Source organism: Verruconis gallopava (genome assembly GCF_000836295.1).
Source record: "Verruconis gallopava strain CBS 43764 unplaced genomic scaffold supercont1.3, whole genome shotgun sequence".
NCBI classification, from domain to species: domain Eukaryota; kingdom Fungi; phylum Ascomycota; class Dothideomycetes; order Venturiales; family Sympoventuriaceae; genus Verruconis; species Verruconis gallopava.
Genome location: NW_015622139.1, coordinates 321,224 through 338,960, shown reverse-complemented (window position 1 = coordinate 338,960; position 17,737 = coordinate 321,224). Strand labels below are relative to the sequence as shown.

The window sequence follows — 17,737 nt, the reverse complement described above, 5'->3', positions numbered from 1 at the left end:
TTCCCCAAAGGGACGACTGCTGCATCATGGTCTGGAACGAAACAACATCGTCGTCTCTTTCCTAATTACCAGCAGATGACGTTTCCGAATTCACGATCAGTCATAGGATGCCGATCGAGGCCGTGTAAACGTCATAATCAGGACACAGCACAAGATTTCACCAGGGAGGGATCATGACTGCAGATTCTGAAGAAAAGGGCTGATTGTCCAAGAAAACGGTCCAGCGTTGGCGAATGGGATACTTGGCCCAGAATAGTCGGAAATCATGCTTCAGGTATATACGCGAGCACTCCTCTATCTGATCGAGCAAGGGCCTGTGTCAGCGCATCCTTTCTCTGCTCCTACTTCGCGCCCCAGCGGCCGCAGCTGAATCTGCAGACCGATCTGTCGTGCCACCCAGTGTCTAAACCTGCCGCGTCCGCACATTTCCGTTGGCATGATGAACCATCAACCTATTCTGCGCCCGTCGTTCAATCTTGCCTCACATACATGGGCCAGAGGATACCCCCACTGGGAGGCGCCAAGCCTTACGGTGAAACACGTCAAATGTACGGCAGCATTGACAGCATGGGTACGATCGGGGCGTTATCATTTAAGGTCCAGGAAACACAAGACAAAATAACATTTCCACCACTTATTCTTTGAAGGGACCGCCGAAACTTGTCGACGGGGAGCCGCCCGGAGGTTGGACTCCCCACTTGGTTGCAGCACATTTTCCAGCCTTACTAACATCGACACATCCTCCGCTCACCGCGGCTCGAGGCGGCCACGGCAAACCCATGCCACACAGTGGAGGAGCGTTAAAACACCAAGCTTTTTAATTTTCGCGTGTTCGCCATCGCAACGCAAAACACATTGGGATAGGAATTTTGGGAAGCGAGATGTTTCACGCTGTTTTTCGCCAGCCATCCTCTCATTCAACCCGTACGCCTCCATAGTCCTTATAAGTCGTGCTCGCCGCGCAAGAAAATGCCATCCTCAGGTCGGCCACTCGTTCAGCGTCAACACATTCGTTTCTTGTCTTTGTACAGTTTCATTCATTCCAACAGTTGAGCTGTTTTTCTCGTCCGATTTGCTTTCGATTCTATCCTAGCTAGACGCTACCCTTTCTACCCAATTCTTCCACAATGCGAATCTCCGCCGCAGTCTTCAGCATCATCAGCTTGGCCTACGGCCACGGCATCGTCACTTCACCTAAGCCCCGTCAACCCGGTCCTGCTATGCAGGCGGCATGCGGCCAACAGGTCTACAACAACCAGGCTTCCAATGACCAGGGCAACATCCAGAATATGCTTCAAGTTGGCGCGAGCCAGTCTGACTTCGATCCGGCCAAGTGCAATGTGTGGTTGTGCAAGGCCTATCAATTTGCTGACAACAGCGCCAATGTCCAGACCTACACCGCAGGACAGGTCGTTCCAATCAAGGTCGACATCAGCGCCCCTCACACTGGTGTCATGAACATGAGTATCGTCAACACGGCTACCAACACTGTCATTGGAAGCCCCCTCATCTCCTTCTCCGACTACGCATCCAACGCGCATACAATCCCAGCAAACAACACGGACTTCTCGATCACCATGCCTGACGTGAGCTCTCAGTGCGGCACGGCCGGCGCCTGCGTTATTCAATGGTTCTGGTAGTAAGTCTTGGACCGAAGCCTTCTGTATTTACGTCCAACGTGCTTACAAATTTTCCCAGAGTAAACTTTTAATTTTCTGCGAAGAATTGTCAATCGTGGACTTCATCGTAGATATCATTTCCCTAGCTGTCTCGACGCAGGATCAGTCTTACAGCTAGGATACCTAATCTGAAAACTCATCTTTTCGTCTTTTCTCTCTTTATATATGACGAGATGTAACTAACCCTTTCGCTAGGGATGCTCGTTCGGTTGACCAGACGTACGAGGCTTGCATTGACTTCACCATGGGCGGTAGCGGAGGTGGAGCAACTACTCCTACTACAACAGCTGCTGCTTCCGTCTCGACGACAAAAGCAGCGGTTGCGACCACAACCAGTGCCGCTGCTTCTGCAAGCACGCCTGAGACTGACTGCGAGGACGACACTCCTGCCCCTTCGTCTGTCCCAGAGGTCGAGTGTGACGATGGGTTCATCGCTACAAAGGAGCGTCGCCACCCAAGGGATTTCTCTACCGAAGCCTAGTCAATTTTAAAGCACCCTTGCAACGGCAGCTCTGAAAGCGCAAATAACCTTCTGTGTATATTCTTAAGTGTACTGGTAGATCACGAAGCACTACGGTAGTAGTGAATCAAAGCAAACTTTTGGCCGATTATACATTGTCCACAAATTTGTGTCTTTTGTTTAAATGGTGCTACCTTTTTTATTTCGAGATAGCAGCGAGCGCTTTTGAGGTTCCACGTATTAGGTATGGGACTTGACGTCCTCCCTTGCAGTGCAACCACGGAGCACCGGCCCGAACCCTGCCGCATTTTACACCACTTTGAGAGACAGCCTCCCTGCGCTTGGAACGCACATCTGCACAATCTTGCTGCACGTCGTTGAACCTTGGGAACGAAAGAGGGGCACGGTCGAAAGATGTCTTCCGCGGAAGCTACTGAACATGCTTAAAGCCCCCAAATCCTCCAAACGCAAATCCCTCCGACCGTCCACAACTCCGTCTGGGCTCACGCAGGGAGGTTACCCGGACAAAGAATAAAAAAAATGTCTCTGCCCATCCTGCTCGCAGCCGGCCTCGCGCTGCTCACGCTTTTTGTGGTCCGTCGCGCAGCGGCGTATTTTCGGCTCGCCCACGTTCCGGGGCCTCGGTTTGCGGGCTGGTCGAGGTTGCCGCTGGTGTTGGACAATCTGACCGGACGCCATCACGAGATCCTGTACGAATACAACCTCAAGTACGGCCCGCTCGTGCGGCTGGCTCCGAACATTCTGATCACCTGCGACGCGGACGTCTACCAGCGGATGTACGCGCCAAATTCAAAGTACAGAAGAGCTCCATACTGTCGTTTGTTTCCCCGCCAGCTCGGCTTGGAACGCACGTTGACGTCTTCTCGTAGAGTATCTCCTCACTTGCATTAAGATGAACTTTCTTGGGGTGGAAAAACTCCGGCCTAGCTGAGGGACGCAGGCCGCCCGCGTGCATGGCTTGCAACTTGAAATATTTTCATCCGGCATCTCTACCAGATGCTGAACCTCTGCGGCTAACAAGTGTATAAGATGGCGTGTTCAGATTCAAACCGAGGAGCGACAATCTGTTTTCCACCATAGACGAAGCAAGACATAACGCCGTGAGGCGTAAAATGGCGCCCGGATACGCAGGTAGGGAAGTCCCATACATGGAAGACGACATAGACAAGCACGTGCAGGAATGGGTGAACCTGATCGAGAGAAAATACATCTCCGACGACCGGGAAGTGAAGAAGATGGACATCGGACGTCAGGCGCAGTTCTTCACGCTTGACGTGATCAGCGAGTTGGCGTTCAACCACAGCTTCGGAGATCTTGTCGACGACAACGACAACTTCAGATACGTGCAGACGGCAGAAGAGACCGTCAGCGTGATGACGATGCTTTCCTACTTCCCCAGCGTTCACGGATGGCTTGAGCAGAGCCGCGTCATGGACCTGATCGCGCCGAACGCGGTTGACAAGCTCGGTCTTGGTGCCGTCATTGGAGTTGCGAAACAGAGGATAGCGGAGCGATTCGACGACTACGAGAATCAAAAGGACAAGCAGGATATGCTGGGAAGCTTTCTCCGACATGGGCTGAGCCAGACGGACGCCGAAGGCGAGACTGTACTTCAAATGTAGGATCGAATGAGCAAGACGCGAAACGAAAATGGCGCAAAGGCAGCTGACGGTTCGTAGAATTGCGGGAGCAGACACGTCGGCAACGATCATGAGAGTTGTTTTGCTATACGTGCTCAGTTCTCCGGCCATATACAACAAATTGATCAACGAAATCGACGTCGGGATCAAGGAAGGCCGAATCTCCTCTCCAATCAAGGATGCAGAAGCAAGAAGGCTGCCCTATCTGCAAGGTTGCATCAAAGAGGCCTTGAGGCTGTGGCCCGTGGTTGTCGGTATATCCCTGAAGCAGGTACCTGACGAAGGTGACGAAGTGTGTGGTTACAAGATTCCAGGTGGGACGTTCATTGGACACAATGCTTGGGCCTTTGGTCGCGAAGAAGCCGTGTACGGGCCCGACTTCGAGGTGTACAGGCCCGAACGGTGGATTGAGGCTTCCGGACGACGACTTGAGCTGATGGAGCGCAACAAGGAGTTCACCTTCGGATACGGCCGGTTCAAATGTCTCGGGCAGCCCGTAGCCTTCATGGAGCTGAACAAGGTCTTCGTGGAGCTGCTCAGGCGCTTCAACATCTCCATTCTGAACCCGGCCAAGCCGCTCAAGAGCACCAGCCACGGCATCTTCTTGCAGTCCGACTTCTTCGTCAAGGTGACGCGGAGGCCGCAGGAGCTATGAGTCGTAGAACGTAGAGAATCAGACGCCTTTTTTCTGTACATTTTTTTCACGTCCTGTTCCACCATGCGTCGAGCACGTGTTGCCTGACCTCCCACGCCCAGTGGTGACAAGTCTGATGGATGACGGGGCTGACACCTTCGACGTCGTCTTCGCCTTCGTCCATGACGCTCCTGATCCCAGCCGCCTCGTACTTCTTCAGCAGAGTCCTCCGCCACCGGCCGGTTTCGCCCACGCATTTCTTCCACCTGCTGATCTGCCTCTCGTCGTCCTCGCAGCGGCGGCCTTGGAAGAATCGGCAGTACCACTGAAACCACCCGCGCACATCGTGTTCGTGGTCGATCCACCCAGCCGCTTCCCACGCCTCGATCGATTGACCGGCCGCGACGCCAAATTTGTTGACTTCGGCGTCGTACACGGCGCTGGTCAGATACTTTTTTACGTCCAGCCCCTCGATCCAATCAGCCGGAAGCTCCTTCCAGTCATCTTCAACCGTGATGCCGAGCGCTTTGGAATAGAGCGGCCGCCAATACGTCCCGCCAAAGCATCCTTCTCGCATCATCTCCGCCGGCGACTTGTTGGGCAGAAAGTCCGGATGATCCTCGAAGTGAAACGTCCCGTCGTCGTCTCGTTCGGGAAGTTCCGCTGTCGGTTTCCACATCGACCACTGCTCTCTCAATCTTTTGATTTCATCTCCGCTTCGCCGTGGTCCCTCCACGTGTGGGGCGGTTGTCACTGTGGGCTTGCTTTTCTGCCTGAGCATGGGACGCCCCTCGGACGAGATCAGCTCATCTTCCACGTAGACTGGCTTGGCTTCTGCCCCAGCGAGTCGAGCGGAGCTCCGCTGTGGCAGTTTAGATTTGGTTTCGAGCTTCCGTCGCTTTGCTCGAGAATGGTCTGTCTTGGCATGTGTTCGGGAGCCTTGCAGCACCTCCCCGGCATGCTGAAGTTTAAGCTCTTCAAACAAAGCCTTGTTCTTTGCGATCTGCTTCTGTCGAGCCTCCTCGTAAGAGCCCATTGCTATTGTTGCGATGCGGACACTTCAATTCGAGATGTCAAGCTGTCCGACGCGTCGATAGTGTGCACGCCACACGACGTCATCAAGCACCACCTCATTCCCCAGATCGTGCAAAATCATAAATGGATCCTAACTTCTTAGAAGTACAAAATGATCGCACAATAGATATTAGTCATAGAGAAGTTTATTTCTGTCTTCTAAGAGCGAAAAAAGAATAAGAAGGAAGGCTCCATATTTCCCCATATCTTGTCCACCCGAAACAAGCAGCTTTGTTTGAAAATGCTTGGCCAAATAACCAACCATTCGTCTTGGAAAGCCAAGATATGTGAAACTTGGTACTCGTAATCTTTAAGGACCAACAGTGCGGACATCCTTCCCAAAGCTTCGGGCAGAATTATCCTGGAGAACGCGGCTTTTGATCCCGGCAATAAATCGTCCTATCAAGAGCAATGAGGTACTGCGCGTCTTACTCCCTCACATTGAAAACAGATGGGCAATCATATGCAAGCGGAAAAACGAGGGGGGGCAATTCACGATAGATTTTCAAAGAGGGCAAAGGCGTCCTCTGTTAAGATAGATTTAATTTGATACTCCACATATTTGTGCTCTGTTCATACATATGTATATATATCGTGTCCGCATGATCCGGCCATTGCGATGCATTTGATCGCTCCTTTGCCTCCTTTCAATTCAATATCCCAGAAGATAGAAAAAGAAGAAAAAAAAGCAAAGAACAGTGAGGTGATATGGTAAAAATACACACACACACACACACACACACACACACACACACACACGCACACACACGTTCTAAACGCCCCAACATCCCGCACTGCTATGCATAGAACAAATAAAAAGGGTAATCTACGGTAAAGAACTAGTTCAAAAGGGAAAGAGTGGCGTCTGTTGTACTTTAAGATGATGGGGAGGACATCCAGACGCAGTGACATGAGTTTTGACTGGCGTCTCTTCTGAACAACTCAGCCAGCTGCTTGTGTTCCGTGTCTCTCTTGCTCTTGCCTGACGCTGCGGCTGATGATTTCAACTCGTTCTGCTGAACCTGGAAACTCGGCGAGTCTTCACTGATAGGCACAATTACGGGGTTGTTGGAACTATCGAGGAGAGGCTGTGGCGGACCTGACTCTGGAATGACCATTCGCTGGCAGTAGGGCTGCACCGTCTGTTCACAAGGAATCCGGCGTTCCTGCACCTTCATTGTGTATGGGAACGGCGGTGCGGACGACGGAGTAGGCGTTGAAGAGATGTACGAGCTGGATGATGTGTTTGTAGATGTTGAGGACGCCATTCGCTTTCCATATTCTGCAATCGCTCTGCGCCATAGATCCCGAGCGTCCGGGTAGCCTGCGTCTGGAGTGTTGGCTTCGCGATGGAACATGCCGTGTGCAGGTGGCTGCGTCGGTTCAGGGCCCGCTTCTCTTTTCGTTAGATGCGTTTGGCTTGGGCCTACGTAAGAATTCATGTATACGAAGCCTTCGAGCCACGTCTGGTTCCACCAGCAGAACCAAGGTTGATCGCCAACAGACACGGAATTTTTGCGATGGTGAGGATCACCAGTCGGAATGGAGTACGAAGTTGAGCTCGAGGCTGCAGCCGGGGTCGCGTAATATGGCGGTCCGACAATTGTGTACGCTGGAACGGAGCTGTAGGAAACTGGCGCTCCATAACCGTATTCCTGATCACGCTTGGCCTTTGCCTTGCTCGGGGAGAATTGGTCGCTGTCTAAAATGACAAGCTTGTCGTACATCGTCTGGAAATGTAGAGCAGGTCCCAAGTTCGGTTCCTCCACGTCAATTACCCAGTACAATCGCTGTGGCGTAGTGACCGTTGGATATTGTGCCCCGTAGTTAAATTCATAGCGTGGCGCTCCGCTGGATGACGAGGACGATGCCACGCTTCTGTTAGGGAACATTTCCATGAATTGAGGTGCCGAAGGCGGGGAGTCAACCTTCAGAAGAGCGGGTTGAGGGGGTGTGTTGCACGTCCAGGCGTTGTACTGATTGGGATTGGTTAGGCAACTCTTCTGCTGCTCCTGAGGGATTCCAAAAGGCATGTTGTACAGGCCGCTAGCGATTGGTGCAATTCCTTTTGGCGTCGGTATTGGCGATGCGTCCAGCATAGACGCGGTGCTTGTAACGGTCACCGTAGGAGGGTTTCTGAACAAAACAATCAATAACTGAATAGTGGAGCTGGAATTCGAAACAGCTTACCGCTTGCTTTCAGCAGACAGTAGACCACCCACAACACCGCCGATGACTGCTGTGCAAATGACTATTACAACGACAACTGTGACAACCATCCACAGCGGGATGCAACCCCCGCAGACTTTTGTGCGTCTCTTCTCCGTGAACGTCTTCTCTTTCCAAGGCTTCTTCTCGCTCAACGACGAATCGCTACCACTGCTTGATGCGGGGAGGGCAGCCGCCTCCAGAGCTGGTGTTCTCTGGGCCCTTTCTACTATCGGGCTCGTTGGACTAGGTAGAATCGGTGATAATATTCGCGTCCCCGCCGGTATGGCCGCAGCGTCATCAACAGCGATCTTGGTGTGTCCATCTGGATATTTAGAATAGGGTGGTAACTGTTCCGTATGTCCGTCCGGCCCGACGATGTCCTGCTCTTCCCCGTCCGGACCGATTCTTCGCTCGAAATTGTCTCTCCCTCCGAGGAAGCCGACGGGAAGGGGTGGCACGGGGCCATCGTCGTCGTCCGCAGCAAACCCTGTCTGATTGTACAGCGCGTATGGCTGGGCGGGTCTCGCTCTGGAGTTAGAACTCTGCCGCCGAGACGGCGAATGCGAAGCGAACGACGAACGGGGAAGTCCCGACTGGGAGAAGCCGCTGAAGCCGTCAACACTGGCATTGCGACCATTCACTGGCGTACTAGATCGGTCTTCAAACGGCGCGAATTCTGACGCGGTGCTCATTGGGCGGTGACGAGATAGCGAATGATTGTCGCCTGGCGTCCGTGTGCCTCCTGACCCTGCGGTCGCGAAATCTCTGGGATCCTTCGCTATACTTCTCCTCCATGTGCGCTGCTGCGTGTTGCTCTCGTTCGCCTCTTTATTCACTATTGAGCGTCGCTCAGTTCTGCTTCCGTTTGAAGGCGTGTGTGATCGTGTCTGTGCAGGTGTGTCTGCCTCCTGTCGTGTGGAGCGGTCCAGGGGCCGATGATCCAGCTCGGCCTCTGGCACGTCGACCTCGTACTCGTCGTCGAAGACGTTGGGATTCGGCTCGGCGGTAGCGCTGGCTCGTTGCCGCGACGGGCTCGCCATAGCGCGGTCGTCCTTCTCGTCTGCGTCGCCTGGGTTTGAACGAAGGCTTTCCCCCCCTAAATACTATGGCAGTCGTGCAGCGAAGGATTGTATCGTAGTCTACAATTCCATAAAAGTTATTACAAATAAAGAGAAGTAGTAAAGATGCTCGATACGGGCAACTGAAGGGGAAGAAAGGACAGCGACTGCACGGCGAATGAGTGAGAGAATGGGTTCAGAATGTGCAACGAATTGGCGGGTGTATGCGCTGAGAAACGTTCTGCGGCAGGAGACGAGGCGAGGCGTCTTGGTTGGCTGTGGGCGTGCTGAGGCTGCTTAAGTTTCACCAACGGGGTCGACAAACCATTCGGGCCACTGTCGCTGGTGCAGGCCAACAACCCTAGGCTGAGTCCTTTTCCTTCCCTTTCGGCTGGCAGAGGCGACACGATCATGTCTGCACACAGCGACAAATCTCGTCCGTCGTGATCGCTCGCTCCAGGCTCGCACGGCTGAAGAGGCTTGCCCTGATGGTGCCCTCTGGCGTGCCCTGGACTTATTTCGCAGATAACCACTAGCGCGGGCCTGGTAGTGTCCGATGGTTCCTGGCCGGACACTCCTTACAACCGCGCTTGGACGAGAATGCAGTCTGGTTTTGAGTATAGCGTGATGCGCGAGTGCTCGAATGCGGCGTTGCACAGCGCCCCCCTAAGCCCCAGGAACAGTCGTCGTCACCAGGGCTGCTCTTCCGGCCACACCCAGACCGTGCTCTCCCTCCTGGGCTCGTTCGTGTGCACTTGGTCCAGTTGTCGTCTGATGGAGCTGGCACACATCCGTCGCTTCGTTGTCATCGCAGTCTCTCTTCGTGACCTGATCGTGGCATCGTTGTCACGGAACGTCAGGATGGCGACAGGGGCACGATTGGCGTCGACATGGTTCGTGCAAAGACCAGATTGCGTTTGGTGCTCTGCATTGATCGTCCGAAACCATTCTGCTGGACGACAATAATGTCTGGGAGAGCCATGGGCGAGACCAACTTCGCCGTTGGATCGTAGCATTGCTGCCACTGGGCACTGGTATCGTCTTGAGCACCCGCGGCCTCGGACCTCTCACCTCTCTGATCTGCGCTTTGAGTCATCAGTCACATGACTCTGCCTTTCCGCGTCTTCACTGAGGCATCGACGACGCAGAAACACCAACATGTTGGATGCCGCAAGCACTGCGAAATGCCTCAGCCTCTGCCTCGCTCTCTTCTCATTTGCGACTCAGGCAAGGGTCGGGTGGTGAGCGTATGGTCACTGAATCCCAACATGTATTGGTTTGTCGACGCTATTTAACAAGACTTGTATGCTCCACAATAGCAAGGGCAGCCTGTCTGAAGATTGGATGCCAAAGCCTGAAAAGTCGCTCTGAACTGACGATCTCTACACTAGCCTGTGTTTGGGCCGGCCTAGACCAAGATGAAGGTGGCAACGATTGGCGTCGGTGTGAGAAGCGCTCTTCTAAGCTTTGCCAGGCGCAAATGAATCACATTGTACATCGCGCTGTACGCGAGGTTGAGACATGAATAATGTCCAACCTGGCTGTCAAATAGTCCACCGGATTTGACGAGATTACATTATATGTAATGATAAGCGTCTACTCTATTCATTGCGGGGCCATTATCGCATCCTGCCGCAGCGTGTACTTGATAAACATGTTCGTGTCCGGCCTCGCTGCCTGATAGTTGTTCGTGTTGACCTTTACGGTGTCCTCCATTTTTCTGCCCTGGCTGTCTACGAGCTCGAAGTCGAACATGGTGCAAAAGAAGGCGGTGATGATATTTTGCTCTAGTTTGGCAAAACGCATCCCTAGGCAAGCTGCGAACGCGTTAGCACTTGAGTCTGGGCCATGGCCTCGTGTCACTGACGATGTCTGCCGGCACCCCACCCGATGAACGCATATTTGTCCTTCTTGTCCTCTGCGCGATCGGGGAAGTAGCGCGACGGATCCCACTTGTGAGGATCGCGGAAGAGTTCTGGGTTCAAGTGATGGTTTCCGAAATGGTATCTGGCAGTGTACATTAGCGCAGGACCTTGCCAGTATTGAATCACGTGTCGTACACCAAGAACCCATCAGCGGGCAGCTCTTTGTCTCCGAGTTTGAGTGGTCTTCCGCTCATGTTCTTGCGAAATCCAGTGCCATGTGCCTGGAGACGAATGCTATCTCTCAAGCAGAGATCGATGAGCGGGAAGCTTTGCTCCCACGCTTCCAGTGGAAGCTTTCCCAACCGGTCGATGAGTGGTTCGTTTCCAGGACAGTACTTATCTGTCGTGGCGCGAACTTCTTTACGAACTTCGTTCAGCCAATACGGGTTGACGGCAAGATAGCACAAGACCCATGCTGCATTGATTCCTGAGTTCAATTGCCCCGCAAAGAGGGCGCCAACGACGAACTTTGTGGCCCTTAGCACATGCGAGCAGCCGTCGGAAGAGGCTGAACTTACACTGATGATTGTTTTGGTGTCATCCCCTTCGTCGATCAAATATTGTAGAGGGTCGTCTTCCCGTGTCCCACCCTTCTGCCGAGCCTTGACAAGTCTCTCGAAGATCATATACATCCGCATACCAGCATAGAAGCGCTTCACCAGTGCCAAGGAGGGAAGCCACGGAATTATCACCTGGTATGGCTTTGCAGACTGCTCAATCATCTCGAACAAACTAAGCGTGGTGTCCATCAGCTTGCGGTCACGGGCGATCTCGTTGGCGCCAACAGCTCGTTGCGTGAGAAGGTAGACAAGTTTGTAAATGCTGTCGAAGGGGTCTGTTATACCTGGTGATTCTACCGCAAGATCATTGAGACGCCCTCGAACGTCTGAGAGAAGAGTCGGCAACGCCACGGCAAATCGGTCGTTCTTCAGTAAGGACATCATCCGCCTGTTGAAGAACCGATTACTGCCCCCTTCGCTATTCGGTTTCGCATTCGAGTCTGCAAAGTCTGGTGCTTGGCCAAACAGCACGGCATAACCCTCCGCGAAGCCAACTTCCTTGCTCTCGAAGAAAACTTTCCTTCCCTCGTCGCTGTTCACGCCCACGAGCCTATGTTTGCCAATGTGGAAACTGAAATCCGGGGATCCGGTCTGCGCAATCACGGCATTCCACCAGTCTCGGCGAGCGGTCCAGAAGCCCAAAGCGCCGACGATTGGCCAGTCGGAGCGAACGACGGGTGGTGCCTTTTCGTCAAAAGGCTTTCGTTTGAACAGGCTCCAGTACGAGATGACGAAAATCAACGCTGAGACGGCGGCATATGCCACCAAGGCGGTATTCGACAAGTCGCTCAAGTCGGAGATCGTTCGTGATGCCATCGCAACAACGAAGTCTTACTGAACTTCCTCGCTAAAAGAGCGTCTGGCGACCAGGACATTGAAGGACTGTAGATAAGAAGGGGTGCTCACCAGCATTTTTGAGCACCACAGTCGTCGTGCTCGGCAAATTCCTGGTTGACGGGTGTCACCAACCTGTGGCCTCATCATCAGCCCAATAGGATCTGTGGGATTTCTTCGTGAACCCACATCCACGTCTCAGCCTGCCGGGTTAGGCTTTTGAGGAGATCATCAATGTCAAGGATGCTTCTATTGGTCTGGTTTTTGCGTCTGAAGTACACAGGCGAAGTATCTTCCATCTATAACAAGTCAATTGGACGTTCTTGAGGTGCGAGCCGGCGTAAGCACTACTGCAGCGTAATCCAGACGTCGTATCTGCTTGGAATCCCCATGCCATCGCCAAGACGCAGGCTCGGCATTTTCCGACATGCTGACATCAGCAATCGTCCCGACTCATCGAAGAAACAGACATTATTAATTCATTATTTCTGCGTGAGACCACCCCTTATTCACCCTTTCATTTGCTTATTTTTTGAGCGTTGAGCGCAACCTGACGTTGCGTTTTTCCAAAAGGTTTGGAGCTGGCACTACGAGTTCTTTTGCCCCGAGCAGTACACAATCTCGCGCGTCAAGATATACACTGCGAAACGCTGACGCTGGCTTATTGCTGCTGCCAGCAATCGCATTAGAAGTAGCCATGTTTGACCGTGCCGTATTAGAGCTCGTATATTTTTTCGGCATCTGGACGCATCATGTTCAAATCCGTTGAGGATTGAGTTGTGAGAATGGCATTCTTGCATGGCGAACACAACATAATGATGAGGCAGGCCATCATGCGGTCCGTACAGTTTTCTCTTGCCTCGTTTCCTGAGAGGTCAGCATGTTCAGCCAAATGCTCTTTTTTTCTGTACCTTCTCTTGCATATCTTTTTTTTTTTTTTTTGAAGAAAGGTTTTTTGGCGGCCGACGTTCTCTCTCACCACCGCGGCGGACAAGTATCGCCTCCACTATTTACATGGTTTGAAGCAAGCGGAGAAGGCTTTGCTGATTTCGTTGTCATACGATTGGGGGACTGAATCGGAGAATCATTCTTCCACTTCTTTCGATTATCTCGCATATATTCACAGCCCAAACTGTTACAAGCCTCTAGAGCGAATAACCCAAGACATACATCCTCACTCAGTATTTTGGCATAGACCCGTGGTACGGGCCGTGATGCCATGCTGACTAGCGTGTCTAGACGTACATTTCATCCATCCGAGCAAATCGGGCTTCCATATGGCATTCGGAAGTTACTCTCCGAGCAGGTTGCGACCACGTTGGCGTCGTCGAAAAGCCGGATAAACCGAGCATACCGGCTCGAAACAGATGCTCCAACCCGCAAGGTTACTGAACGGGAATAACTCGAAGCACAACAGCAACCACCAGACAACTTTTTCCACCATCAAAAGGGACGGCGGACTCCACATAACGTGAAGGTGCCGTGCGGCAGCGGGCTCGATGGCGGTCCGTGTGTGAGTGCGCTAAAAAGGTCGCGTCGACCTCCAAGCGTCCCGCCAACCCTTTTTCCAATCGGGCTCGAAACCACACCTAACCATGGAGAGAACGCAGAGCAATCCTGTCCGCATGCTTCAAAGGCGTCTGCAAAGAAAACTCGCCTACGTTCCAAGCTGCGATTCGGCAGCAGCCGAACGCCCTCCAGATGTGCGGAGAAGCTTGTGAGGCGACGAAAAGCTGTTGCCGCGGTCATTCACATGGCAAAGGCGACGACCCTTTTTTCTCATTCTCTCTGTCTCCTACGATCACCAAACATCCCACGTCCAAAAACAAGCCAGCCACATGCGCTTGCTGCACGCGAAAGCCGTTTCCACGTCTCACGGGGCTCGGGATCGCCAAAACCGAAGATCTTATTACGAGCACGGTTTTTTTTTCCACCTTTGACAGCCATGCCTCTTTACGCCTCTGAAGCCTGGGATCTTAGTTCCGATCCCGTGACCGTGGACCGGCCTTCTTATAGGTTACCCACGGAACAAAACAAAGCAAATGGTAGTCATAGTTCCTGGCCGTTATACTTTTAGAAACAGCGTCCTATGGAATAAGCCCTTATGCACATGTAGCCAATGTGAAGCTGCGCGATCGAGTGCCTTGGGTTCGCAACTCCTCAAGGACAAGCCCGTTTATTACCTTGACATGTGTAGCGACTAAGCTTCACGCCGACGTGACTACATGAGCCGGGACGAGATTATGTTTTATGGAATAGCGTGACGAGTTCAACACCCACCATCTACTCCCTGCCGTTCCGAAGAGTTGGAAATGAGGATCTGTTGTGGCGATGCAAGGAACGGATCTTGAAAAGTTCGGCAGATTTTCGTGAAAACCGAACGGGTCTTCCAAAGATTTTGCAGCCGTCTCTGGGTTGTTCAGGATGGGCTAGTTGCAGGGAACGCGTCATAAACTAGAAGCAAATTGTTTCAGCCCCAAAAGTTTCTTGATCACACTAGTGTTATAGTGAAACTCTCGCAAAGGATTCCACTTCGAATGTGCTTGTAAACGATTGAACACGAGATGGCTGGCTGGCAAATACCTTGTCTTCTAGCCTAATGTACATGCGCCACTTTTACAAAACTCTTCCTATTGCAACTGCCGAAGCCTTACCCTTGGATGGCTCGACAATATGACTATTTGATACAATGATTTCTTCAGTTGCACTGAATTGGTCCTGCCTTGGACGTGTAGATTCCCAGCGCTTACTGCATGAATTGCGGAAACGATGTGACACCTGGTGGAGCACTTAGCATTGAGTAAGATACCGTCGGTGAAGCATGAGACACCATACTCGCGGACAAGCATGGCGTTTGCGTAGACTGTACATCAAGGACACAGCCCTTTCGTGGTATCAAGACTTTGCCTGGGTGTCTTGACTGGCTACGGGCGCTGAGGTTAGAATTGACTTGGAAACCTGGAATATTTGCAACTTCGCTCTATTAGCTGTAGTTCTTTCGATGAAGCAACGTATGCTTACATGAGAAGCCCAAGCCGTAGGGGCTTCCATTTAGATCCACACTCTTTGGTGTCACAGGAGATGAAGTAGTGACGAAAGTGCCCGAAATATCCGAGGAGGCACGTTCACGATTTACGACCGGTGGACGAGGTGGAAAAGTTGAGGCCATGTATTCCGAGATGTTATTCAGGGCCGGTTTGGCGCTGAATTGTGGAGATTGCGCCTCAAACGGGCTGCAGAACGTGGACGATTGGAATGGAGAAGACGGCCCAAAAGCAGAAAGCGGAGGCGAGAACATGGGGCTTCCACTCTGCGCGTTAAGGCAAGTTGATTTCATTTGTGCGCCGCTTCTTTGAACCTCGGAGCCAGATCGAGTATCGATCGCGCTATCTTTTCTCGCATGTGCCTGAGAGCCGTTCGGATTGTTAACAAACGACATGCTGTATTGAGAGCCATCAAAAGGTGATCGTAAAGCCTGGGTCATGTCGAAATCGTCTGGTAATGCCCGAGATTGGACAATATGCTCACGATCGTCCTGAGCCACACGCTTCAACTTGGCACGCCTGGTGGAGGCAATCAGTCTGAGTGATTGTTGCATGCTGCCTCTGTAAGACTACTTACCTGTTCTGAAACCAAACTTGGACCTGCCTAGAGCTCAGTCCAGGGATATTTCGCGCCAATCGTTCTCTCTGCGCTGCGTCCGGATGTGCTTGTCGAGCAAATTCGCTCATTAGATATCTTGTTTGCTGATGTGTCAAGCGAAACCGCTTCATCTTCCTCTTTTCCGCACGGATTTCCGCCGCAGTCAATGGTCGGTCCTCCTTGCAGCCTTCAACATCTTCATTCTCGGAGAAGCATCCTGCGTCATCAATGGCTTGAGACTCCTCTTTAACTGCCCTCTGTTTGTCTAACTCGGGGCCTCTAGACAAAGGATCGCCAGTTAATCCGTTTCCTGATGAACCAGACGAGCTATCATTTGGTATGCTAGGATCCGAGAAGTGATGCAGGGGAGGAGAGACAGCACTTGAGCAAGAAAAAGGTGCTAATTGCTTCGTCTCCAGCGTACTCAATGGAAAGGATAAGTATCTTTTATGACCAGACAGAGAACTTCTATCGGCTTCAGTCTGAGGAAGAGCTTGTTGACCATTCTGCTGCCCTTGATCTTCCAGGCCAAACCTTAAGTGATAATTCTCGGCTAGGTCTATTGACTGTGAGGCAATGGCTTCGAAGTGAGTGCTTTCTACAGAGGACATCCACTGCTCTGTATGCATAGGCTCTACAGGTTTGCAGTCAATCATTTTGCTTGTGGAGAGAATGATCGCGATGAGGAGTGAAATCAATCTATCGAAGTCGTCCTGTCGGTGGAACTTTGCGTGGAGCCAATCAATGGCTATGAGCTCTGTGGAGAGAACGAGTAGTAAACCGACAGTGGTTGTCAAATGGTATGATCCAACAGAAAGAAGGCGTACTGCAACAACAGTCGTGAGCAGTCTTGCAGAAGGGGGTACGTCGCATATGCCTTTGAAAGAATGCTGAAATGAAGCGTTCAGAGAATCAGAGCCAAATCATGACTGACTTTCATGGTCAGATGGGAACAAGTCTCTGATCATGATGATGTGCGCTTACCATGTATAACTGTCTTGTCGATCAACGCAAATCGACACACAGGCTCGGATTTTAAACTTGTGGTAGGAGACAAAGAATGCCGATGGTAAAGAGGACTTGATGTTCAACCTTCTGATGTAGATAGGTTTAGCAAACGACTGTGAAATTAAAAGACACGCGAGTAGGCATGCAACATTTGCGCCGGTAAGTCTGAAGAGGGGCAAGGTCCCAATGACCTGATATGCACCAAGGCCACGAGTAAACGTTTATAACTGTTAGGCAGGTCGATGGGTCAAGTCTGGAACGACGTCCGGGAGGGCGAAGCAGCCGAACTAGAATGTTTATCCATTATAGGTCGACAATAGATCTCGGGATCAAGATATCCTTCGTTCCAAACCGCTGCGCGCGATAGCTACAGCCTGCAGGAAACAAGTGGAGCGCAAGCAGCTGGCATGAGCTGCCTCGGGACCCGGCCAAGGGAGTTGTAGTACCCACCGCAATCCACGACAGGGCCTTGGGATCATGATTCACGAATAGGAAACAGGCTCGACTAACGTTACTGACGTGAACTGCCCACAACGAGGTGACTTCCAGCGCTAGAACATAGTCAGGGCTGCGGGCGGATCTGGTGTCGGCGGGCTGGAAGTGAGGGAGACCCTGGCAAGGGCTGACACCAGCTCCACAGGCCTTCTCATTGGCAGCTGCATGTACCTGACATGGGGCGTCGAATTTAGCAAAGCAGTTAGATCGAGTCGATTAAGGCTTGTATTTGCTGGGGATGAGCGATGCAAGGATTTCGGGCTCCTGCCATGAGCTGGTGCCAAGGGATACCACCGTTGACGTCGACCTCGCCGTACCTGTTGACATTCCCTGTCCATATCAAGGACTCTATAACCACGATGTCTCCCAAAGCGCTCTTGTCGCGTGCAGCACGAGAGAATTAAGGCTTGCTACCGGCGGTCCATGATGGCGTAACGACTTGGATCACGGCTCGAGTCGTCTCGAACCTTGCCGAGTGCATCGACGTGAACAGCAC

General features: G+C 52.2%; 6 protein-coding genes across 8 annotated transcripts; 2 read left to right on the top strand and 4 right to left on the bottom strand.

Moving 5' to 3' along the window:
- The first annotated feature begins 3 nt into the window (after positions 1 to 3).
- Positions 4 to 2,301, top strand: PV09_01053 (uncharacterized protein). The gene is made up of 2 exons (XM_016353892.1): positions 4 to 1,636; positions 1,875 to 2,301. Exons 1-2 carry the CDS (start codon positions 1,128 to 1,130, stop codon positions 2,158 to 2,160), a joined length of 795 nt encoding a protein of 264 aa, XP_016217987.1. The 5' UTR covers positions 4 to 1,127; the 3' UTR covers positions 2,161 to 2,301.
- A 378-nt stretch (positions 2,302 to 2,679) lies between these two features.
- Positions 2,680 to 4,455, top strand: PV09_01052 (uncharacterized protein; the record flags this gene model as incomplete). The annotated part of the gene is made up of 3 exons (XM_016353891.1): positions 2,680 to 2,974; positions 3,190 to 3,778; positions 3,840 to 4,455. 3 exons carry the CDS (start codon positions 2,680 to 2,682, stop codon positions 4,453 to 4,455), a joined length of 1,500 nt encoding a protein of 499 aa, XP_016217986.1.
- On the bottom strand, positions 3,830 to 5,515 carry PV09_01051 (uncharacterized protein). The gene has a single exon (XM_016353890.1). It carries the CDS (start codon positions 5,468 to 5,470, stop codon positions 4,502 to 4,504), a length of 969 nt encoding a protein of 322 aa, XP_016217985.1. The 5' UTR covers positions 5,471 to 5,515; the 3' UTR covers positions 3,830 to 4,501.
- A 500-nt stretch (positions 5,516 to 6,015) lies between these two features.
- Positions 6,016 to 10,025, bottom strand: PV09_01050. Of its 2 annotated transcripts, XM_016353889.1 has the most exons (3): positions 9,103 to 10,025; positions 7,699 to 8,858; positions 6,016 to 7,644 (listed from the first exon to the last, which is right to left on the bottom strand). In XM_016353889.1, the coding sequence occupies exons 2-3, from the start codon at positions 8,757 to 8,759 to the stop codon at positions 6,384 to 6,386; spliced, it is 2,322 nt and encodes a 773-aa protein (XP_016217984.1). In that variant the 5' UTR covers positions 8,760 to 8,858; positions 9,103 to 10,025; the 3' UTR covers positions 6,016 to 6,383. The 2 variants fall into 2 exon arrangements, with proteins under 2 accessions (XP_016217984.1, XP_016217983.1); XM_016353888.1 differs by having other exon boundaries at positions 7,699 to 10,025.
- A 309-nt stretch (positions 10,026 to 10,334) lies between these two features.
- PV09_01049 lies at positions 10,335 to 12,441 on the bottom strand. Of its 2 annotated transcripts, XM_016353887.1 has the most exons (5): positions 12,286 to 12,441; positions 11,221 to 12,231; positions 10,838 to 11,169; positions 10,645 to 10,784; positions 10,335 to 10,594 (listed from the first exon to the last, which is right to left on the bottom strand). In XM_016353887.1, the coding sequence occupies exons 2-5, from the start codon at positions 12,076 to 12,078 to the stop codon at positions 10,383 to 10,385; spliced, it is 1,542 nt and encodes a 513-aa protein (XP_016217982.1). In that variant the 5' UTR covers positions 12,079 to 12,231; positions 12,286 to 12,441; the 3' UTR covers positions 10,335 to 10,382. The 2 variants fall into 2 exon arrangements, with proteins under 2 accessions (XP_016217982.1, XP_016217981.1); XM_016353886.1 differs by having other exon boundaries at positions 11,221 to 12,441.
- A 2,223-nt stretch (positions 12,442 to 14,664) lies between these two features.
- PV09_01048 (uncharacterized protein) lies at positions 14,665 to 17,658 on the bottom strand. Its single transcript, XM_016353885.1, has 4 exons — positions 16,723 to 17,658; positions 15,718 to 16,667; positions 15,118 to 15,659; positions 14,665 to 15,069 (listed from the first exon to the last, which is right to left on the bottom strand). The coding sequence occupies exons 2-4, from the start codon at positions 16,392 to 16,394 to the stop codon at positions 14,843 to 14,845; spliced, it is 1,446 nt and encodes a 481-aa protein (XP_016217980.1). The 5' UTR covers positions 16,395 to 16,667; positions 16,723 to 17,658; the 3' UTR covers positions 14,665 to 14,842.
- Positions 17,659 to 17,737: the final 79 nt, after the last annotated feature.